This window comes from Megascapheus bottae, chromosome 24, assembly GCF_031878675.1.
Source record: "Megascapheus bottae isolate mThoBot1 chromosome 24, mThoBot2.hap1, whole genome shotgun sequence".
Taxonomy (NCBI): domain Eukaryota; kingdom Metazoa; phylum Chordata; class Mammalia; order Rodentia; family Geomyidae; genus Megascapheus; species Megascapheus bottae.
In genome coordinates, this window is record NC_143532.1 from 19,473,713 (window position 1) to 19,495,877 (window position 22,165).

Here is a 22,165-nt window from a genome sequence, read left to right on the forward strand (position 1 = left end):
CTACTTTGAGTCCCAGTTCTACTTCTGGTTTTCTGGTGGTTTATTTATTTATTATTAGAGTCTCACAGACATTTCTTCCCAGATTGGATTTGAACCTGGGTCCTCAGATCTCACCTTCCTGAGTAGCTAGGACCACAGAGATGAGCCAGCACTGCCCTCCTCAGTTCTAGCTTTTTGATGGTTAATTGGAGATAAACAGTTTTACAGACTTTCCTGCCAGGGCTGGCTTTGAACTGGGATCCTGTTCTCACTGCTTCATGAGTAGCCAGGATTATAAGCATGAACCACTAGCACCCATTGAAATTTTTTTTTTAATTTAGATGAAAAAAGTTGAGGTGAGAATAGTTCAGAAAATAGAGAGTATATCGGGTAAACCTCAAGGCTTTTGTCCTGTGAAGCCTAGCCCTTTGTTGTGGATTGAACTCCTCCAGAGATGGCTGGAAGCAGTTTCCTTGATGAATCAGGTGCTGGGGCCTTTACTGCTTTGGTTTGAAGCAGAGCAGGTGGGGTCAAGCTTGACATGGGCCTGAGGAGGTCAGGAGGTCAAGGCTCAGGCAGGCTAGGCTGCTAGAAACAGAAAAGCTACCTCTTTGTCCAGCAGTCTAGAGCTGGTTAACTCCAACTCAAGACTTGAGGCTGCTGGATGGGACCTCAGTGACCCATTTCAGGGGGAATGAGATGGTCCCTTATTAGTTCTCTGGGCAAGGCTGATGTATCAGGAAGGGTGCCAGGGGGTTGGACACCAGTGGGTAAGAATCCATACACTGGTTCATCTGAGAAACCTGGGCCATGAGGAGGCCTGGACGCATTTGTTTGTGTCAGGTAGCACAGTGAAGGTGAGATTTGGAGCTAAGAGTGGATATGGAGACGAGATTTGGAGGTAGGAGCTGCCATATGAGGGGTTACCTGTAAAGTGGGCACCTGGAAGAATCACAGGTCTTGCGGTTCAAAGGAGTATGGCAGGGGCGGGTCCGGATGGGCGCTGTGGGCGTGGCGAGGGCGTGGCCGAGGGCGTGGCGGGAGGCGGGGCCAGGGAGCCGGCGGAGGTGGCAGCGCCTACGAGCTGCTGCCGAAGACGAACCCCAGTCGCCGGCCGCGCCTCCCTCACGTCTCCGCCTGGATCCCGGCGCCGCCACCGCCCTGCCGCCCCCGCCGGCCGCCAGCTGACGCGGGCATGATCTTGTCCGGCGGCCCCGCCGTCCAAGCTCCCCAGGCCCGGGCCTCGGAGCCCAGGTAAACAGGGGCGCGAAGCGGGGAGGGGAACCTAGGCCGCGTCGAGCCCGCGAGACCTCGGCGACCCCCACCCTGGGCACCCTCAGTCCCCACCCCCCTCCCGGAAGCGCGGGCTTCCTCTCACAGGATAGGGAGTCGCGCCCCCAGGAGTCACCCCATGGGCCCAGAAACTAGCTCTGAGCTGTCCCCACCCCTGGCTGTCCTCTGTAGGGGGCCCAGGTCAGGACCACCTCCTGGATCCCTTCACGGTCACTCAGCCTCCTTCCTGAAAGGGCCCAGCTCAGCGCCTGGCAGTCTCCCTCCTCCTTTCTGCCCTTGGCCACCTGCTTTCTCAGCTCCAAATTCCAGGAACCTTCCCCCCCACCCCCAGTGGGCACCCCTCCCTGCAAATGGGGCTCGACTCATTGCTCTGTCCACGGCCAGTTGCTTCCTGCGTTTGAACCATTCTCCCCTGACCTCAGGTCTTGTCCACCCCGCATCCCCCACCAGAGCCCTGGTTCCAACCAAGTTTTCTGTTACTGCAAAGGGACATGAGCTGAGCACCTAGGTGACACTGGCAGAGCAGAGCTTTCTGGAGCCTGCCTAGAACTCTGGGGGCAGGACAGTTTTCAGGTACTTGGATAAAGTACTGGGGTTCAGGGATCTGATAAAGACAGTCCAGGACCCCAGAGTCAGTTCCAGCACACTGGCCAGCAGAGGTTAGGGGTCCCTTCGGATCTCTAGTTGTTTCTAGCTAGAAACATTCCTGTCTGGCTGGGATGGTTCCCAGGAACTGTGCTCTTACATAGTCACTTAATCATCTCCCTCTACCTGGGTTCTGGGCAGGGCAGCAGGCTGGACATGACCTCACCCAATCACTCCAGCCATGGTGGGGCCACTGGGCCTAGTTCCCAGAACTGGACACAGCAGCATGCTGTCCACTGAGGCAGCTTGGTGGGCCCATCTGGTTCTGCTGGCCCTGAGATGCAGGGAGCCTGTGCTGGTCCAGGTGGGTGTTGGTGGAAGAAGGAGAAGGGATGAGGGCAGTTTAGAGGAGAAGCATTATTCAGTCTCCAGATTGAGCTCTGAATGCCCTAGTCAGTGTTCTAGGAACTGGAATGGAGTCGAAACTGACAGAGAGATCTGGGCAGAGGGAACCTGTCTCTCCAGGCCCATGACACAAATGAAGGAACTAGAAAATCCCCCAGTAACATGTGACAGGACAGTGACACTGGGACTGGTAGCAAGGGAGCTACCCTGCAGGGCTTCTTGGACCAGAACAGTCAGGGAAGGTTTCTCAGAGGAGGCAACCTTTGACCGGAGACCTGAAGGAAGCCTTGGAGTGAACCTGGGGCCATGTGAGAGACTGGCATTAAAGGAGGGGACAGGAGGTGCAATTGTGGAAGGAGTCTGGCATGCAGAGTGATGACAGGAGATGTCAAGAGATCAGAGGGCAATGGCACAGGGCATCACACCACTTTCCTTGGCTGTTTAGATGCCATGCCTTTGCCCATGTGGGCATTTGATCTGTTTGCTACCTACTGGATAGGACCTTCTGTGTTTTGGATGTGGCTCCTTGGCTGTGGATTTTGAAAGTGGCAGATACTCCCTGCTGGTTCCCAATAAAAATCTCCTTGGGGGAGAGAGGGCCAGAAGGGTAGGTGTTGGGAAGTGGCCCTCATGCAGAGAACCCACCCTGCAGATAGCATCTTCCCATGGGTGGAGACAGATGACAGTGAGATGTGTCCAGGTAGGGTTGTTCCTGAAGCCTTGATAAGATCCGATCATTGGCAGGGGCAGAGAGGCCCAGCCAAGCAGCAGCAGCAGTTCCTGCTCTGCCATTGGCTCCAGCCCCAGCGAGTAGCTTTGTTCTGGAGCCAAAGCCTCCAGGCAGAATCTAGGGAGGGAGCTCTAAGTGTGGCCCCATGGGGCAGGTGGACAGGGAGGGCCCTGCCCCTCTGCTGAGCCCTCCCCACCAGACACCTGCCCTTCCAGAGGAAAAGAGCTGGGCCTAAGCTATCTCCGTGAAGCAGTCTGTGGTGCCAAGACAGCTACTGTCCCCTGCCTAGCAGCTGCATAAGACCCCCCAGTCTTCATCCATCCCTCCAGATGGGTGAAGGGCCCTTATTCCCCCTCTAGAACCACAAGACAGTTTGGTGGTTTTGGCCTGGTTCTGGCCATGCAGAGCTTACAGGTCCCACACCTAGTGCTGTGGGGGGGGGGGGGAGCTGAGGCTTCATATCCTCTCGTTGGTGAGTGTTGGTGGTGGCTTAGGAGCAGTGGGGACAGTGGCTCAGGGTGGGCAGTGGAGGAGCTGTCCAGCTGTCCCCTACATCTTTTTGTTTAATTTGAATACTTTTATTGTCTTCATGGAGTTTACAAAGGAGTTGCCATCCATCGAAGCAGTTTCTGAATACAGTGCATCTTGACCGTTCAGCATTCTCCCCCACCCTTTCCAATCTACCCCTTCCCTTACATAATTTAGATTATGTATTGAATTTCGTGGGTTTTCTTTCTTTTTTTTTTTGTCAGTCATGAGGCTGGAACTCAGGTCCATAAGCTCCTTTGCTCAAGGATAGTGCCCTACCACTCTGAGCAATAGCTCTACTTCCAGTTTTCTGGTGATTAATTGGAGTGAGAGTCTTTCAGACTTTCCTGCCCACTGGCTTTGAACCACAATAGCTTCCTTAGTAGGTAGGATTACAGGTGTGAGCCCCAGCACCCAGCTATGTATTTTTTTTTTTGCCTTTTAACAAAGTAGTTTATGTGTACAATGCATCTGATATGTCATCTGTCCCCTACCTTTTTTCTATTTTTTTCCTGCCCTGGGGCTTGAACGCAGGGCCTGGGCTCTGTCTCTGAGCTTCCTTATGCACAAGGCTAGCACTCTACCACTTGAGTCACAGCACCACTTCTGACTTTTCTGAGTAATTTATTGAAGATTGGAGTCTCACGGACTTTCCTGTCAGGGCCAGTCCACCTTGATAAGCCTGGTGGCTTTTTCCATCTGTGGACCCAGCCAGCAGCCAGCCTTTTGGAGCAGATTGGTGGGGAACCATCCTTCTTGGAGTCTGTCCTTATCTGGAGACAAGGCAACCTCCTCCCTCCCCCGGCAAGCAATACAGGCAGAGCTGGGAAAAGGGACCAGTCTGACTGCTGGAACCCAGGTGTGGCAGGGTTGGTGAAGACCTCACTTGCCAGGAGGAAGGAGTGTGCTGATGTTGGGAGGATCTTGGGCCCCAGGAGCTTAGTAGAGTACAGGGATGGCAGAGGGGCCCTGAGGAACCCTGGGAATACACAAGGGATAGGGAGTATTTAGCTTGGCCCCTCCCCTTGTCCCATCTGCCACTTGTTAGGACTCTATAGACAGCCGCCGGGAGATTAATTAGTGCCAAGCTGCTGGTGGACCCAGCATGCTTGCTCTGGGGACCCCACTTAGCAGCAAAATACCCAGCGTACCCCAGAAATACTCCTACATTCCCACCCAAGGATCCAGGAATCATGAAAGCCATATTGATGGCCTGCCCCTGAGGCTTGCTGGCAGGAAGACTTAGGTGGTGGCAGGCAGCCAGAGGTGGCCGAAAGCTGACATTCCATCCCCAGGCTCGTTTCTATCACCCATCCAGAGTTTCTCATCCATCCTTGGCTGTGTGCCCAGGCTTACTGTGTATCCTTAGTCTGTTCACTTACCTCCTCTGATCAGCTTCCTTTTCTCGTCTATGAATTGAGGATGCTGGACAGGGTCATTGCAGAGATCTCTCTGAGTCTGTGTCTATTATCTATAGACTTGCCTGTATTCCTGTTTCCTGCTGGCATTCAGTTCTGCAACCTGGGGGCAGTGTCCTGTGCCCAGGCCCTGGCTCATTCTTACTGTACCTAACTTCTGCCCATGCTCTGAATATAGGCACTGCTTGGCATGCCAGACCCAGTGCCTATGGGGGGCCTTGGCCCTACCCTTAGACTGGCCCCGTCTGCCTAAGGCCTTGCGTCTGCTTCACAGTGGCCACCACTGGCCAGCCCAGCACATTCCTCAGACTTATCTGGGGACCCGCCCCCTGGACTCTGCCCTCCTACCCAGGAAGCAGCACTCAGAGAAGCTGCTGAAAGCCCAGGCCTGGGGCAGGAGGGCAGGACCTGAGCTGGGGAGTCCCAGCCTCTCACCCAAGGCTGGAGGGAGCCAGGTACAGGACAGGGTGCGCAGGGGCGGGGGGATTGGGGGGAAGGAGGCCTTGGGGTCTGCTGAGGTCTCTTCAACAGCTCACCTTTAGCCTCCAGGAGCTGGGTCCTCCCTGGTTCCAGAAAGCCTTCCCTGAAGTCTTCCAGGCAGGGGCGGGGTGTTGGCGGGTACCCCGAGTCTACCCCAAAGTTGTAAGGGGATGGAAAACCCAGCCTGCTCCCTTCCTTGGCCCACCTCCACAGCGGGAGCAGACGGAGCCAGCCCTCCCAGGAAGGGGTTAACTGCCAGCCCCAGTGTGAGGGAGGGGACTGGGCTGGACCATTTTCCTAGCCCAGCTTCCACCTCGGTTTTCCTGAATGGTTCTGCCGTCCTGGGGTGGGGAGGAAAGGAAGGAGGAAGGCTGGGCGGAGGGTGGGAGGGAGGGAGGAGTGTGGGAAGAGGTAGAAAAAAGAAGCTGAGCCCCGAGACAGAGACAGCGAGGGGAAGAGAAAGATGTCACTGTCTCTAATCTCCCCGTCATTTGTGTTCCCAGCAGTGGCAAGCAGAAAGAGCTAGAACAATGCTGAGGTAGGCCAGGTGAGGAGATCCCCGACGGACCAACCCGACTGAGCAGAGCGCCTGGAACAGGTGATCGGAGGAGCCAAAGGCCAGGCCTCCTGGGCCCAGCCCCGCACCCCAAACACGGCAGGGCAACCATGGCGACCAATTTTAATGACATCGTCAAGCAAGGCTACGTGAAGATGAAGAGTAGGAAGCTAGGGGTGAGCCATCCTCATGGGGCCCTTGCCGGGGATGGAGCTGGAGGCTTGGCATGCGGGGTGTGTGCTGTGTGCCAGCCCTGGGCACTGTGTGTTGTGGATCGAAGCTTTCAGCCACAAGCTGCCTAGCATGTGCTGGGCTTTGCCTGCTGCCCCCCCTCACCCCCCACCCCACAACAGGGCCGGCTGGCATCTCAGACACTGGGCGAGTAGCCGCTGGGCAGGCGGCTGCCCCGCTATTGTTGAAGTTGTGGAGTGGCAGCCACCAGCAGCTGTGTCTGAGCTGCACTGAGAGCCTCTGTCAGCGCCGCCTGCCTCCCCACTCCTCACTCCCCTGGCTCCTACCTCGCCTGGCTTCTTTTCTTTAAAACTGCCTCATCTCCCCCACCTCACTTCCCGCAGCTTTCAGAGCCTGGAGAGCCTTCCTCATTTCAGGTGTTTGTCATGTTAAACCAGTGTTTGAAAGGAGCTTGGCTGGTTGTGGGGGGGTAGGGTGGAGGGGCCCGTGGCTCTGGGGTGGCTGTTTTCCTCTGAGTTGGTGGTGGCCCCGAGCTCCCCCTAGGTGCTTGCCTCCAAGCTGGGGGGAGGGAGGGCTTGGAGGGGGAATGGAGGTGAGGAATCAGAGGGTGGGTACCCTTTCCCACCCTTTGCAAGCCCCAAGCTGGGGGGGGGATCCCCCAGGGACATGAGTAAGAACCCAGGATCTACTTCACAATCTTATGGGGTGTCCCAGTGCCGCCTCTCCCCACCTCCACCCGCAGCAGGAAGGAGTGCCCTAATGTTGGTAGCCTCCCTGTGTCCCCACCCCTGCCATGATGGGGGCTTCTCTGCCCTGTCTCATTGAGGTGAAGGATGGGGGTGGAAACACCTGGCTTCCCTATCTGGCCTGGCAGAAAGGGGGTTCTTGCTCCTCTTTGGGCTCCTCCGGGTCTCTTACATCTAGGGGGCAGGGTAATCGCTTCCAAGACACAAGGTGGCAGGGCAGTGGGTGCATTTGAGTCTTGTTGGATTTGAATTTGTGGCCCAGGCTGGTAAAGAGTCCACTCTTCCTCACATTCTGTCTCAGAGCACAGAACAAAGAGCAAGGCTGAGGCCCAGGCAGGGAGGCCCAGGGAGCCAGGACCCCATTTCTTCTCCCTGCGCATGGACCCAGATAGGAGTCCCTAGGTGTCTGCAAGGCCTGGTCCCTGCTTGCCAGGGAAGGAACCACCACAAGAGCAGCTGCTTGGGATTGTTCTCAGACCTGTTCTCTCAGGAGCCCTGGGAATCCCAGTGGTAGGTGCATAAGCAAGGGAAAGGCCTAGGGCCTGGCTCAAGCAGTCCACTTCTGTCCTGGAATTCAGCTGCCCTCTGAAAACTGAGCCTCACCTGTCCCAGTGTAGGAGGCTGCAGTTACCTCAGGCTCTTGCCTCAGTCCCTAGAGGTAAGAAGCAGGGGCTTTGAAGGACCAGAACTCCCCTCACCCCCCACACCTGCCGGGGCCTCCCTCCCATGCCTGCACAGGGAGCCAGTGACAGCAAGCTTCCCAATCGCCCGGATCAAAGACCCACAGAAGTAGGAAGGAAGGCTCTTGGGTATGGCTCCCTGGGGCTGTGTGTGTCCTGTAACCAAGCAACCAGGGTACTCAGGCTCCCAGCCTCTGCCCCCCCTTCCCCATCATGCTGTTGGCAGTCTGTGGCTCAGCTTGGCAGCATGTCTTCCTTCATCCATCCATCCATCCATCTATCCATCCGTCCATCCATCTGTCCACTTACCTACTGCCCTTCTTCATATGATCATCCCCTTGTTCAGAGGCTGCCCTGGTTCTGGGGTCTAAGAACACAGCACAGACTGTGGGCTCCCTACTGAGAGCCCAGAGCTGCTGTAGCCCAGGGGGCCAGGCCAGGGCTGAGCCAGGGTCAGGGGTGCAGGGCCAGGACTGGGACCTTCCCTCAGGGTGTCTGATAACCCTACAGCGTGGTTAGCTTCCAATCCAAGAGGTCATGAAGGTCTGAAGAGTTTTGATGGCAGTGGACACAGGAATCCCCTGCTTTCCCGGGAGTTGTGCTGGAGTGAAAGATGACCCTGTTCTTAGCTCTGCCCTGGCCTCCGAGGGCCATGCTCTGTCCATGCAAACAGGGAATGACCCCCGTCCCTGTGCTGCAGGATTGGCAAGAGGATGAAAGGGTCCCACTGTCCACATGCGGCAGCTGCTGCTGCAGGAGCTCTGGTCAGAGTGGACTGTGGTGGGCTATAGTGAGGCAAATGGAAGGCCTGCCATTTGTTACTGCCACTTCCCTTGTGGGTGTCCATTCTAAAGTGAGGGTAATAATAGAACCCAAGACTGGAGGGTGGGATAGAAAATATGCCAGCAGAAAGCACCCTGAAACTGGGAACCACCCATGACTGCTGTTGCTACTTGGAGAGGTGGTTACTGTGGACTTCAAGCCCCATGTTTCCTCCAGGCAGGGCTGTGTGGCACCACCCCCTGTGGCAGGCCTGGGTAACTGCAGGGCGCTTCTGGGGGTGGGAGTGGCCCTGGGAGGTTGATCCTGTCTTGTCTCTCAGATCTACCGGAGGTGCTGGCTGGTGTTCCGGAAATCTTCCAGCAAAGGGCCCCAGCGGCTGGAGAAGTATCCAGATGAGAAGTCAGTGTGCCTCCGAGGCTGCCCCAAGGTTAGGGGCCCTGGGCCCTAGCTCCCCCTACCTGCAAGCAAAGAGCTCTCTCCTGGGGGTGGCAGAGGGAGGTGCCCCAGACCTGCTAAGTGCTTTGTGGACACTGTCCCAGGTGACTGAGATCAGCAACGTCAAGTGTGTCACAAGGCTCCCCAAGGAGACCAAGCGGCAGGCAGTGGCTATCATATTCACTGATGACTCAGCCCGGACCTTCACCTGTGACTCAGGTGAGGCCCCCGGGCTTCAGCACCACGCCCCATCATGGCCTGTCCAGCAGAAGGCAGAACAGAGCTGTGATATGGATGGGGAGGGGAACACCAGAGAGTGCAGACTGCGGTTAGCCATGGCCCTGTTGTCCCTGCCATGCCTGGTAGGAAACTCAGGCCCAGGAAGATGGGTGGGCTGCTGGGATCCTGGGCCAGCCCCATGGTAAGATACCATTTTCTCCAGAGCTGGAGGCAGAAGAGTGGTACAAGACTCTGTCTGTGGAGTGTCTGGGGTCACGGCTCAATGACATCAGTCTGGGAGAGCCTGATCTTCTTGCTGCAGGGGTACAGAGTGAGCAGACAGGTGAGGCCTCGCCCTGGGTGTGGAAAAGGGCAGGGGTGGTAGTGGGGAGCGGGTGGAGGGAGAGACAGGAGACCCTGAGCGGCTCCACCTAGTTGTCTGTTCTTGCTCCAGATCGCTTCAATGTCTTCCTGCTGCCCTGCCCCAACCTGGATGTGTGTGGCGAGTGCAAGCTGCAGATCACCCACGAGAACATCTACCTCTGGGACACGCACAACCCACGCCTGAAGCTCGTCTCGTGGCCCCTGTGCTCACTGCGCCGCTATGGCCGGGATGCCACACGCTTTACCTTCGAGGCGGGCCGGTAGGAGCTCCTCACCTTCCACCACCCCGAAATCATGATGCTGACTGCCCCGTGCACTGTCCCCTGCCCCCCCCACCCCTGGATCATGATGGTGACTCATTCCCCCTTGTCACCTGTGTCCCCAGAATGTGCGACGCGGGAGAAGGGCTCTACACCTTCCAGACGCAGGAGGGGGAGCAAATCTACCAGCGGGTCCACAGTGCCACCCTGGCCATTGCCGAGCAGCACAAGCGGGTACTGCTGGAAATGGAGAAGAACGTGAGGGTGAGGCAGGGCAGGCAGGCCAGTGGTGGGATCTGCCAGCCTGTGTGCAGTGGAGGTGGCCTGGGCCCTGCCCCACAGCTAATGAGAGGCATTCCTTCTTGCAGCTGCTAAACAAGGGCACTGAACACTACTCGTACCCCTGCACACCCACCACCATGCTTCCCCGCAGTGCTTACTGGCACCACATCACAGGTTCTCAGAACATTGCCGAAGCCTCCAGCTATGCCGGTGAGTCTCTTGTACCCAACCCTCATGGAGGATAAGACTTTTCGGGTAGGGCCCTGGTGCCCTGGTATGGAGTTCTAAGCCTGCTTCTGTGCCTACAGGTGAGGGGTATGGGGCGGCCCAGGCCAGCTCAGAAACAGACCTCCTCAACAGATTCATCCTGCTAAAGCCAAAGTCCAATCAAGGGGACAGCAGCGATGCCAAGACCCCCTCACAGTGACAGCAGGGCTGGTGGGCAGTGATGACTGCTAAGTCACTGATTACAGGGCTGGTGGCAGCCCCCTGTGGACAGCCTCCGAGGCAGTTGGCCAAGAGCCTGAGAAGGGGAACCAGCTCTCTCCTCACCCCTAGGGTGAGTCCGGACCAAGGAAAAGGGCTGGCCATACCAGTTGAGCATGTGAGGGGCTGGAGTTACCACAAGACTATATACTTTTAAGGATTTTAATATATATGGCTTATGACACTCTATATTAATGAGATTTTCCCCCTCTATCCTTCCCTATCAACACATTCTTTAAGCCCATGACCAGACCATGGTCAAAGCTGTTTTTGAGGGCAGCTGTGTCTGTTCTCCACGGTACCTATCACTGCCACCCTGGACCTGGTTGAGCTGCTGGAACCAGGGAGGGCGACAATCAAAATTCAAAGCTGGGGGCCGGGAGTTTAGCCTAGTGGTTAAAGTGCTTGCCTAGCATGCATGAAGACCCGGGTTCGATTCCTCGGTACCACATACATAGAAAAAAGCCGGAAGTGGTGCTGAGGCTCAAGTGGTAGAGCTCTAGCCTTGAGAAAATCCAAGGACAGTGCTCAGGCCCTGAGCTCAAGCCCAGGACTGGCAAAAAAAAAAAAAAAAAAAAGAATTCAAAGCTGACACTGCCTGCTGGCTTTTCCTAAGCAGCCCAGGGACTAGGACAGCAGGTGGCTTCTGTTCCTCTGGCCTCGAGTGGCACAGGAAGGCTATGACTTCCGCTGTGCCACTTAGCAGCATTGCACTTGGAGTTTTAAGCAGAGGTGACATCTGGTTGGGCCCCGTTATTTCTGCACAGGCTCCTTCCTGCTCAGTAGGCCAAGGTGCCCCGGGGGAGGGGTGCCAGTTACCTCAGAGATAGAGGATGGCTGGGGCTTGTTCCTGCCAGGGCTGGGCCAGGTGGGAAAGCCACAGCAAGAGTGCTATAGGGAGCACCCCTGCTTCCTCCTCACTGGCCAGAGGTGGACAGCTTCCCAAGCAGAGTCCCTTGCCCTGAGCTTGGCCGTCCTGTGCCAGAAGGCTCAGAATCCAGAGACTCTGCCATCTCCTCCCTACATGGTGCTGAGGCTCCCTGCTGAAATGCAATTAAAGCAATTGATTTTCTAGTGCTGGTATTTATTGACTACCGTGCAGAAGGGCTATCTTTCTACCCACATCAAACCTTTGGTTGCGTGGTTCTTTTGTTTATATTGTTTTTTTAATACTATGGGGTTCTGATTTGTGGAAACAGACCTTGTAAATAGCCACTATTTATGTTTGTGGCAGGGGGGGTGGTGAGAGAGAGGCCCCTCCCAAGCACCCCAGAACCAGGGAGGTGGCAAAGCCAGCCCAGCTCTGAGTGTGAAACCCAGGGAATGGCCACCCAGAAAAAAGCCAGGCTGCAAAGGACCCAGGGAGGGAAACAGAGCGGGCTGGCTCAGCTAGTGGCACGATGACGCATGAAGGAGATTATGTTGTGCTCTTTATTGCCAAAAATAAAACTTTGAAAAAGACAACTACTGCTAATCAATAAGTATCCCTTCCTCTGCACCAGTCTCTTGGTTTTCTTCAGGCTGCCCAGTGGACTACTACCCATGTGTTCCTCCTGGAGCCTTTGCTGACGGGGGAAATGTCAGGGGGAAGGGGGAAGCGGCCTTCTCTCCTGTTCCCCTAACCAACACCCAAGCCAAATGGTCAGGCTGCTGACCAGGCTGCGGAGCTCATAACCCAAGGGCAGCGCACGCACACACACACACACTATCCCAGCATACTTATTTGGGGAAGGAGGGAGTGTCGAATGCTAGTCCCAAAGGGTTACTTCTCAAACTGCAGACACTCAGGAATCCATAGTCCCTCGGGGAAAGGACTGAATGAATGTCCTGGCATTGGATCCTAATACCAGGAGCCTTGGGTACAGCTGTGAACATTCCTTAAAGAGCTGGAATGATCATGAGAAAAGTCCAGCTCAGGGGTCTCCACAGAGAAGGAGCACAGCCCCCTGGTGGTGTTCTGGGAAACTGGACGGAAGGGATGTGCCGAGTTATGGAGAGCTTTACTGGCAACCCTTAGCAGGGCTAGGTAAATGCTAAAGTAAAGTAGAAGGCTGTCTGCCTAGCCAGGTATGGCTGTGCAAGCCTATGGTCAAAGGAGCTTGAGACCAACATGGCCTACTGAGCAAGAACCTGCCTCAAAAAACAAAACCAAAACAACCACCAAAAAAATATCCTGGTATTCTTGCTGGTACTGGTCACCCAGAGCTTAAGCAGCAACAAGCAGTCCAGAGGTCAGAAACTATAGGGGTTCAAGAGAGACCTGAAATCCAGCCGTGGCCTACTTCAAGCACGGCCTTTGCTGACACAGGTAAGCTGCTGCTAGTTGATGGTGAGTACATCGCTCTGGATCTCATGGCTTAACTGAGTCTGTAAATCACTCAGCTTCTTCTTCAATCCAGAGAGGGCTGAGAGGACAATGGTTTCAGGGCGCAGAGAGCCACAGGACTCCACGTTGTAGTAAAACCTAAGAAGCAGGAGTGCAGTGAGAGCCCTAGGAGGTAGACACAGGTGAGCTGCTGCCCACATCTAAGAGGAACTTGGCCTTGGCACATAGAAGACTCAGGCAGAACAGTCCATGCTTACCCTGGGGGGCCCACAGCTACTTTCCACAGTGGGGAAGGAGGGAAACCAAGCAAGCTGTAACCTCAGCCTTCAGCCCCTCATCTTCCCTGCAGGACTATATTTCCTGATAGCCTCCTTAGGGGTTCAAAAGCTAACCTCAATGGAGGGCTCTTCTACACCACCAAATAATATGAAGCCCAGCTGAGAGTGCATGTATCATGCAATGGTGGCCTTGCCGAGACGCTGGGGAAGGGCCCCTACCAGCTCTTAGGCTCCCTGCCCCGTGAGAGGAGGTCTTACCTCTCGGGCTTGCCGTTGGGATCGTAGGGAGCCTGTGACTCATCCTCATCCAGCTCCGAGTACTCACTCTTCGGCCTGAGGTCAGACGTAAGGTCAGTATGGGTGGCTACTGCTTTTAGGGCATTTCAGCAGAGGGCTTGTGCCCTCACCCCGAATCCCCACCTTCCCTTCAACAGGCGCCTACCATTCCTCAGGTTTGGGGTAGACTGTGTGCCTCAGGGCATTGTCTGGGTCATATTCAAAAGCCACCCCTGCGGTGGGGTTCCACTTGGCATGTTCCTTGCCAAAGCCTTTTTTGGCATAGGCTCGAAGTCTCAGCTCCTGGCCCTTCCTCAGCTTGACGATGAGGATGTCTGTGGGGGAGAGGTGTGAGTCAGTAATGTGCCAGGAGAGGCACACTTCTCCAGCTTCTAAACTGGAGAGCGGCTGGGAAGCCACCAACACCTGCTAGAGCCAGATCATGCCTGTCATCTCCACCACTTGGGAAGAAGAGATGGAAGGATCTCAGTTCAAGGACAGGACAGGCAAAAAGTGAGTGAGTCACTCTCCATACATATTACCATCTCAGCAAATGAGTATGGTGCTTGGTGGCACCATAAACTCAGTTACTACGGAAGCCACAGATAAGATTAGGGTGTGAGGCCAGCCAAGGACAAAATAAGACTCTGAAAAACAACCTAAAGCAAAAGGCTGGAGGTGAGACTCACATGGCAAGTACAAGGCCCTGAGCTCAAACCACGAGATGCCCAAACAAGCAAGCAAATACAATGGTCTAGAGTCAGGCAGCACAAGGTGAGGCTGTGCCTGGTCTGTGTCCCTCTGGCCCACACAGTGACAGGTCCAGAGCCTGTGTGCCCCAGCGCCTTACCGTCCTGCTCCACGTAGTCATTAGGGTCGTTATCACGGTTCCGGGATGTCACCTGTACAGGGCAAACACATGTTCATAACACATCCCTGCGCCCTCTAGCCTGTGATGTGTTAAGCCAGGTAAAGGGGCCACCCCAGTGTGCAGGCTTCTCAGTCCTCAGCAATCACATGGCCTAGGGCAGCATCCCTAGGCGAAAACAGCATAACAGCACCATGCTCCTCTGCTCGAGAATCCAGGGCCAGCACTTGTCTCAGAAGGACCTACTCCAACCCGGCCCACAGCGGGCCAGAAAGCCATGCACAGAGGCCCTGGGTGGGAAGACTGCTCTCAGACACTGACCGGAATGACCCGGGGGCTGTTGGAGATGAGGTCTCGGGATGTGACATGGCGTGTCTGGTCTTCATTACACCGCACATCCAGCGTGAACTCCACTGAGCACTCGGGACAGAACTCCTCACATGTACAGTCCTGTGGTCAGAGACAAAGTGCCAAGTTTCTGACAGAAAAATACAGCAAAGCCCACCTGGACCCCTGCTTCAGTACCGAGCTCCTTTAAGTTTCTATTTTTCTTTTCTTTTTTTCCATTTTTCTTTTTTTTGGAGGGTCATGGGGCTTGAACTCTGAGCCTAGATGCTGTTCCAGAGCTCTTCAGCTCAAAGATACTGCCCTACCCTTGAGCCAAGCCCCACTTCCCATTTTCTAGAGGTTAATTGGAGATAAGAGTCTTAGGTTCTTTTGTGCCTGGGCTGGCTTTGAACTTTGGTCCTCAGATCTCAGTCTCCTGAGTAGCTAGGATTACAGGTGTGAGCCACCTCGCCCAGCTTTCCTTTAAGTTTCTTTATCTGCAAAGAGAACTGACCAGTCCCCAGGCTCCTGTGGCAGTGACCGTCTGGTACACCATCCCCAAGGACAGCACAAGCTTAGAAACAGCCCCTATACCCACTGGCCTCCCACACTTACAGCCATGAGGCCACATGAGAGCTCCAGGCTAATTCTTCACTGTCCCTAGAGACCCAGGCTATGACGGGACAGAAAGCTTTACATGCTGCAACTCAGTTTGCCATTGACTAGACTTAATAAGCCAGGGAAAACAGAATCAAGTAGCTTTCAAGTCTTGAAACACTCTCTTTGTCTTTATGAAATATTTCATCCATACAATATACTACCACCATGAATCTGTCACTCGGTTTCCACGATTACCATCATCTGCCCTTCCTCCCCATCCCTTTTTCTCCCTGGCTTCCTGAATGCTGGTATCAGAGGTGTATGTCCCAACCAGGGCTCTTGAAATAATCTATTCTACTATATCTATCTATACTCCTTAGGAACCACACGTGTCAACTTAATTTAGAACAATTTTTTTTTTTAAGTTGGTCATAGGGCTTGCTGAAAAAATGCAGCAATGGTACTGCGCACTGTTGAAAATGAACTATACAACTGTGGGTGGGTACAGGAGGGAAAAACTGGGAGAGAGCAAGAGAAGGGGAACACTTCAAAAAGAGATGAACTCTTTATCTGAAAAACCACTTCTGATTTTCTGGTGGTTAGTTGGAGCTATGAAGTTAATGGCTTTTCCTTTCCTGGCTGGCTTTGAACCATGATCCTCAGATTTCAGCCTCCTAAGTAGGATTACTGGTGTCTTGCAAAGGTGGGTTTTTTTTGGTTGTTGTTCTTGTTGTTGTTGCTGTTGTTGCTTAACTGTGGTTTTTCTTTTTGGTACTTGGGATTGAATCCAGGACACTGTACTTGCTAGGCAAGTAAAACAAACTCATAATTTGAAGCGAAATACTGCAAAATGTTAAATGCAACAAGCTCAGCTGAATTATATTAGCTCCACAAGTTCCAATATTTCTCCTAAACCTACGTATTTACAAGACATATCAAACAGCCACCACAAAAATGCTACACCTTTGGGCATACTATCAACTGGGTTGGTTCAGGATCAGCTAAATCCACCAAGAGGGTATAGGCTACAATGTTGCCTCAAACAGAAGAGGACGTAACCTAGCTGGCTCCCACCTGAGTCCACTTTTAACTGGCATCACTTATAGGGGAGGGATTGGACCCAGCAGGCAGAGCCACCAGGTGCTTACCACTCCCTCTGCTCCTGTCAGCACTCACCTTAATCTGCTGCTGACTCCCTTCAGTCAGCCAGGTCTCTCTTTGTTTTAAAACTCCCCACCATCAAGATGCTCAGAGTGAATGGTTGTTCTCTTGTGTGGCTGGCTAGTAAGCATCCTTAGGCCCTGAGCCTTTCCTGTCTTGGTCTCATCATAATGAAGCCCTATACCATGTCGACATTGACTTTCTAGACTATAGTTCAGCCCAAGTGAGAAGGGTCAAGATGTCTACAAACATCCCAAGGAGACCCAAGGTCTCTTCCCAAGCCCACAGTGCAGCCACTAGGCATACCCGAGAGTATTGCAGCTTGTCTACGATGTCATCACTGGTGAGTGGAATTAGTCCTGGAACAGAAAAGCAGTATAAATAAGAGTCAATAGCCAGCCCCTAAAGTTGGGGAGGCCTCTTGCTCTGATTCCAGGCACAGCACCCTTCCCCCAACAGAATACCAGCACTTACCAAGCCTGTGAGCAATGAACTCATCGTGAAGGACGGAGGAATTAGCATCAATCTGAACCCAGTCGATGGCTAAACAATAAGGAAGCAGAGCACAGTGGAAGGGCTGGGGCTAATGCAGTGGCACCTGCCCAACATGTCAAAAGCCCTGAGTTCCAGCCCCAGCACCACACACCAAGGCAGAGGGGGGCACAGGTGTGTGAGGTTTTGCCACCAAATTCACCTTTAGATTTACAGTAGTATCCTTACCAATGCTAACTAAATTGCAGGTGCCTGGGCTAGGCTTCCAGAGCTTCTGATTTCATAGTACTAGAGTTGGGCCCAGGAAACTGCATTTAATAAGAATCAAACGCCTCACTTCTTTGTCCAGGAGTTCCTGGCACCACACAGAGAAACACTCAGAGAATACCATATAAGAAGGAACATTAGCTGGGAGCAGTGGCGCACACCTGTATTCCTAGCTACTCAGGAGGCTGAGATCTGAGGATCAAGGTTCAAAGCCAGCCCAGGCACAAAAGGACCTGAGACTCTTTCTCTCCAACTAACCTCTAGAAAATGGGAAGTGGGGCTTGGCTCAAGGGTAGGGTGATAGCCTGGAGCTGAAGAGCTCAGGGACAACGCCCAGGTCCAGGGGTAGGGTGGTAGTCTTGAGCTGAAGAGTTCAGGGGACAGTGCCCAGGCCCAGTTCAAACCCCATGACTCACACACATACACATACACATACACATACACACATACACACACACACACACACACACAGGAACATTAATTTTGAGCTGAAGGCTTTCCTAAGAAGCACTTAAAACTGTTACCCATGCTAATACCAAGTCTAAGAACAAAAACTATTTGGGCACTATTAGAGAACACCTTCCAGAAGAAACAGACTTATTTGTGGTCCACATCATTAAATCTTCACACCATCTTTCAGTGGGGAAGAACATACTTGGTATAAAACCTAATTTCTCTCACAATTCATAAATATCTATACACAACATGTAGTCTGAAACCAAACGCCATCAGAGCTGGGCACTGGTGGCTCAAGCCTGTAATCCTGAGATCTGAGGATCAAGTTTCAAAGTCAGCCTGGACAGACCTTTATAATTAACCACCCAAAAACTGGATATAGAGCTATGGCTCAAGTGATAAGAGTGCCAGCCTTGAGTGAAAAAGCTATGGGACAGTGTCTAAGCTCAGTACTACCAGACTAACACACACACACACACAGATCCAAGAGCCCAAATGCCAAAGGGGCAGAGGTCCTAGGAACAGAGGTCAGAGAGGCCAATACATGGCCAGGCCCTGATGTGCTTTGTCTGCAATGCTTCCCAAACCAAGTAAGGACTACAGTCAAGTCCCCTGGCCTCTTCTTGGCAAGTGCCAAGTGTTGGCACCAAGTGGTGGCAGGTGCCACCACCTCCCCTCCCATCTCCCCCTACCTTCTGCAGGTGAAAATGCTCACTCTCTGAAAGCCAAGCCTTGCCTGTCCTCTGCTGCAGAAGTCACCGCACCCTGTCTGTGCACTTCTCGGCTCTCTCGAATTTCTGTTCAGATTCCCCTTAAGGCACTTATTATGCTTTGTCTACTGTCACGCCCGTGTATGTCTGTCTCTACCTCAAGACTGGTAATTGCATTCTTACACGCATGTGGCTGAAACAAGACTCATTAAAACAGCTAAAGACACAGATGAAGAAGATGTAGGACATATACACCGTGGTGTAGTATTCAGCCATAAAGAACGGAATCCTCATTTGCACAAAAAATGGATGGAACTGAAGATGATCCGGTTGAGTAGCATTAGCCACACTGAGAAAGACAACTAAGTACACACATGGAAATGTCAGCCCTGCAGTTTTCTCAGTACCCCCACCCTCACCAAGGACTCCCGGGGGTCACGTACCTATTATGGGCACCTCGGCGATGAAGACCCTCCGAATAGAATTGGCCACCCTGGAGGAGAACATCCAAGCCCGAGAGGCGTGAGGGGCCCCGCTCCCCGCACAGGCCGCCCGGCTCCCCGCGCCCCGCTCCCCGCACAGGCCGCCCGGCTCCCCGCGCCCCGCTCCCCCGCGGCCCCCACAGGCCGCCCGGCTCCCCGCGCCCCGCTCCCCGCACAGGCCGCCCGGCTCCCCGCGCCCGCTCCCCGCACAGGCCGCCCGGCTCCCCGCGCCCCGCTCCCCCGCGCCCCGCTCCCCCGCGGCCCCCACAGGCCGCCCGGCTCCCCGCGCCCCGCTCCCCGCACAGGCCGCCCGGCTCCCCGCGCCCCGCTCCCCCGCGGCCCCCACAGGCCGCCCGGCTCCCCGCGCCCGCTCCCCGCACAGGCCGCCCGGCTCCCCGCGCCCCGCTCCCCCGCGCCCCGCTCCCCCGCGGCCCCCACAGGCCGCCCGGCTCCCCGCGCCCCGCTCCCCGCACAGGCCGCCCGGCTCCCCGCGCCCCGCTCCCCCGCGGCCCCCACAGGCCGCCCGGCTCCCCGCGCCCCGCTCCCCCGCGCCCTCCACAGGCCGCCCGGCTCCCCGCGCCCCTGCAGCAGCCACAGCACAGGGGCAAGGGGGACAGCTCTGGAGGGATCCCAGCCCCACGCCCACCCCCAACGTGGCCGCCTTACGCCAGGTCCGTGTTCTCGATGATGAACTTGACATTCTCGTCCGTGAGCTCTGTGATGCGCACGGTGGGCTGGTTGGCGTACGGCATCGCGCCCCACGGCCGCCGGCCTCCCGCGTCAGCAACACGGTGCCTGGGCGTCTAGCGGCCCCGGAAGTCAGTGCGCGCGGCCCCGCCCCTTCCGCTAAGAAGGCGCGCAGCGCCACCTACTGCCCGGAGGTCGGGACTGCCCCAGCATTTTCTAATCTCATCTGCTTCAAAAGGTACCAGGTTCCAGCACGTTGGAAGGGAAAGTGGTCAACCCACGCGATTGGCTGAACAATAAAGTTCTGATTTGGACTGCAGTTGTAAAACAGAAATACATGTAGATACATGTTCATGCAAGTACTGTTTATAATGGCAAAAGATAAAACTGCATTGGCTTTAAATACAGACTCGCTTAAGCATACACCTGTAGGAATATGCTTTTGTGTGTGTGCGTCTCAGCCCTGGTGCTTGGGATTCAGTACCTTGTTTTTATTTTGTTTTGGTGCCCGTTTTGAAGTTTGAACCCTGTCTAGACACTGTCCCTGAGCTTTTTTTGCTCTGGACTGGTAGAGACCAGTTGAGTCACAGATGTAATTCTGGCTTTTGCTTGTTGGAGATAAGCATCTCACAGATAAGCCGGGGCTGGCGGAGGCTCATGCCTGTAATCCTAGATCTGAGGACTGCCATTCAAAGCCGCCCAGGCACTAAAGACTGTGAGACTCTTTATCTCTAACCAATCACTAGAGAAGGGAAAGTGGGGCTGTGGCTCAAGGGGTAGGGCGGTAGCCTTGAGCTGAAGAGCTCAGGGACAGTGCCCAGGCCTAGAGTTCAAGCCCCATGACCCACAAAGAGAAAAAAAAGTCTCACAGACTTTCTTGCCTGGGCCGATTTGGAATGCAATCTTCAGCTTTAAGTCTTCTGAGTTTTTAGGATTACAAGTGTGAGCTACAGGCACTCATGTTTTTGTTTTTTAATTTTAAATGTCCAACAGCTGGCCATGCTTGTAATGCTATGTACTCAGGAGACTAAGATCCAGAGGATCAGTTCTAAGCCAGCTTAGACAGAAGAGTTTGCTAGACTCTGTCTCCACCATAATCAGCAAAAAGCCACACAGGAGGCATAGCTTAAATGATAGAGCAGCCAGCCAGTCTAGCAAGCATGAGGCTCTAAAATCAAACCCTAATACTACACAAGAAAAGTACATCTGTGGAATTTATGTTCATTTTAGCAAAGTATACTTTGATGATAGACACACCTCCCTTATCCATTCCACCCTCATCTGGATGATGCACTTCTATACACCACAAGAAAAGATCACAGTGCTCACTGTAGGTCTCACCTAGTGCCGTTGAGTTGTGGAGGGTGGGAGCTCATCTCTGCATTCCCAGTGCCTGGCAGTGTGCTACCACATAGATTAAACACACACATTTTAAAGAATTACTCAAGTCCCTTATATAGTCTAGGCAGGTTTAAATGGACTTCAAATAGTGGTAGCTGTTTCCTCACAGAAAAGCAGCCTTTAACTAGAACATAGCAGAGGGAATGAAGAGGAGTTTGTTGGAGCAAGGAACAACATCTCTTCCTGAGACCAGAGAAAAGGCTGTGAGGGGCTCTTGCTCCACAGCCATGCCACTCAGTAATGACAAAGTACTCTGCTGACTGTAAGATGAAGGCAAAGGAGATAGCAATAGAATGGACTAGCTACTGGAGGAACTTCACAGGGCTTAGAGGCATGATCAGTGGAAAGCCTGCACGAAGAAACCTGAAAGCTGATTAAGTTCCGCCTTCTCCAGGGTGATTCTGTGAACTTAGGCAGACAATGGTGCAGAAGACAGACTGTAACAGAGGTCCAAAGGGGAGCCAGCTAGGATAAAGGCTGAGGACAATCAGTACCACTGAAAAATGAATCATGATGAAAGTGGAAGTATGACCTTGAAAGAAAAAAACAAGTAAGATCCCAAGCCCTGGAGTTCAAGTGTTTGATACCAGTGTGTGTGCCTGTGTGTGCGCACACACACACACAACCCTAAAGGAGCTCATGCCTGGGAAAGATCCTGCTACTGCCACCTGACTGGCTGGAAAAACTAGTTGTCATAGTTCCTGTAGCTATTGGTAGCACCAGGACCAGAGTTCAAGGCAGATGGCCAAGGACAGCTAATACGAAATATCTATGTGTCTATCCTGTCACATACAAAGTGATTTGTGGTTTTTGTTTTGTTTTTTGTAGGTCATAGGGATTGAACTCTGGGCCTGGGCGCTGTCCCTAAGCTCTACCCCTAGGCTTGGGCATTGTCCATTAACTCTTCAGCTCAAGGCTGCCGCCCTACCCTTTGAGTCACAGCCCCACTTCCTGTTTTCTAGGGGTTAATTGGAGATAAGTCTCAGGTTCTTTTGTGCCCCGGCATGGCTTTGAACCTTGATCCTCAGATCTCAGCCTCCTGAGTAGCTAGGATTATAGGTGAGAACCACCATGCCCAGCTAATTTGTGGGTTTTTTTTTATTTTTGGGGGGTGAAGGGGCTTGAACTCTGGGCCTGGGTATTGTCCTGGGGGCTCTTCAGCTCAAGGGTAGGGCGGTAGCCCCACTTTTCTGATTTGTGGTTCTTATACAGACCAGAGCTAGATATTCCTTACCTCTGGGAAACTATAACAGGAAACTGCTTTAAATATATTTATTATTTTTACAGACATTCATTTTACATGTTCTAAATACACTAATAATTCCACAGTGCATCACTGTCCGCCCAGCAGGCACCCATCTCAGGCAAGGCAGCTTTCTAAGAGGATTCATGG

General features: G+C 53.8%; 2 protein-coding genes across 3 annotated transcripts; one reads left to right on the forward strand and one right to left on the reverse strand.

The window, feature by feature from the left end:
* Positions 1 to 1,076: 1,076 nt before the first annotated feature.
* Dok4 (docking protein 4) lies at positions 1,077 to 11,755 on the forward strand. Of its 2 annotated transcripts, none has more exons than XM_090357583.1 (9): positions 1,077 to 1,233; positions 5,922 to 6,150; positions 8,695 to 8,802; positions 8,915 to 9,029; positions 9,253 to 9,372; positions 9,484 to 9,673; positions 9,799 to 9,937; positions 10,042 to 10,165; positions 10,264 to 11,755. In XM_090357583.1, the coding sequence occupies exons 2-9, from the start codon at positions 6,085 to 6,087 to the stop codon at positions 10,380 to 10,382; spliced, it is 981 nt and encodes a 326-aa protein (XP_090213709.1). In that variant the 5' UTR covers positions 1,077 to 1,233; positions 5,922 to 6,084; the 3' UTR covers positions 10,383 to 11,755. The 2 variants fall into 2 exon arrangements, with proteins under 2 accessions (XP_090213709.1, XP_090213710.1); XM_090357584.1 differs by having other exon boundaries at positions 9,799 to 9,907.
* Positions 11,756 to 11,853: 98 nt separating this feature from the next.
* Positions 11,854 to 19,486, reverse strand: Polr2c (RNA polymerase II subunit C). Its single transcript, XM_090357585.1, has 9 exons — positions 19,351 to 19,486; positions 18,646 to 18,695; positions 16,752 to 16,820; positions 16,584 to 16,636; positions 14,511 to 14,639; positions 14,172 to 14,223; positions 13,488 to 13,656; positions 13,304 to 13,378; positions 11,854 to 12,905 (listed from the first exon to the last, which is right to left on the reverse strand). Exons 1-9 carry the CDS (start codon positions 19,434 to 19,436, stop codon positions 12,761 to 12,763), a joined length of 828 nt encoding a protein of 275 aa, XP_090213711.1. The 5' UTR covers positions 19,437 to 19,486; the 3' UTR covers positions 11,854 to 12,760.
* Between the last annotated feature and the right edge of the window lie 2,679 nt (positions 19,487 to 22,165).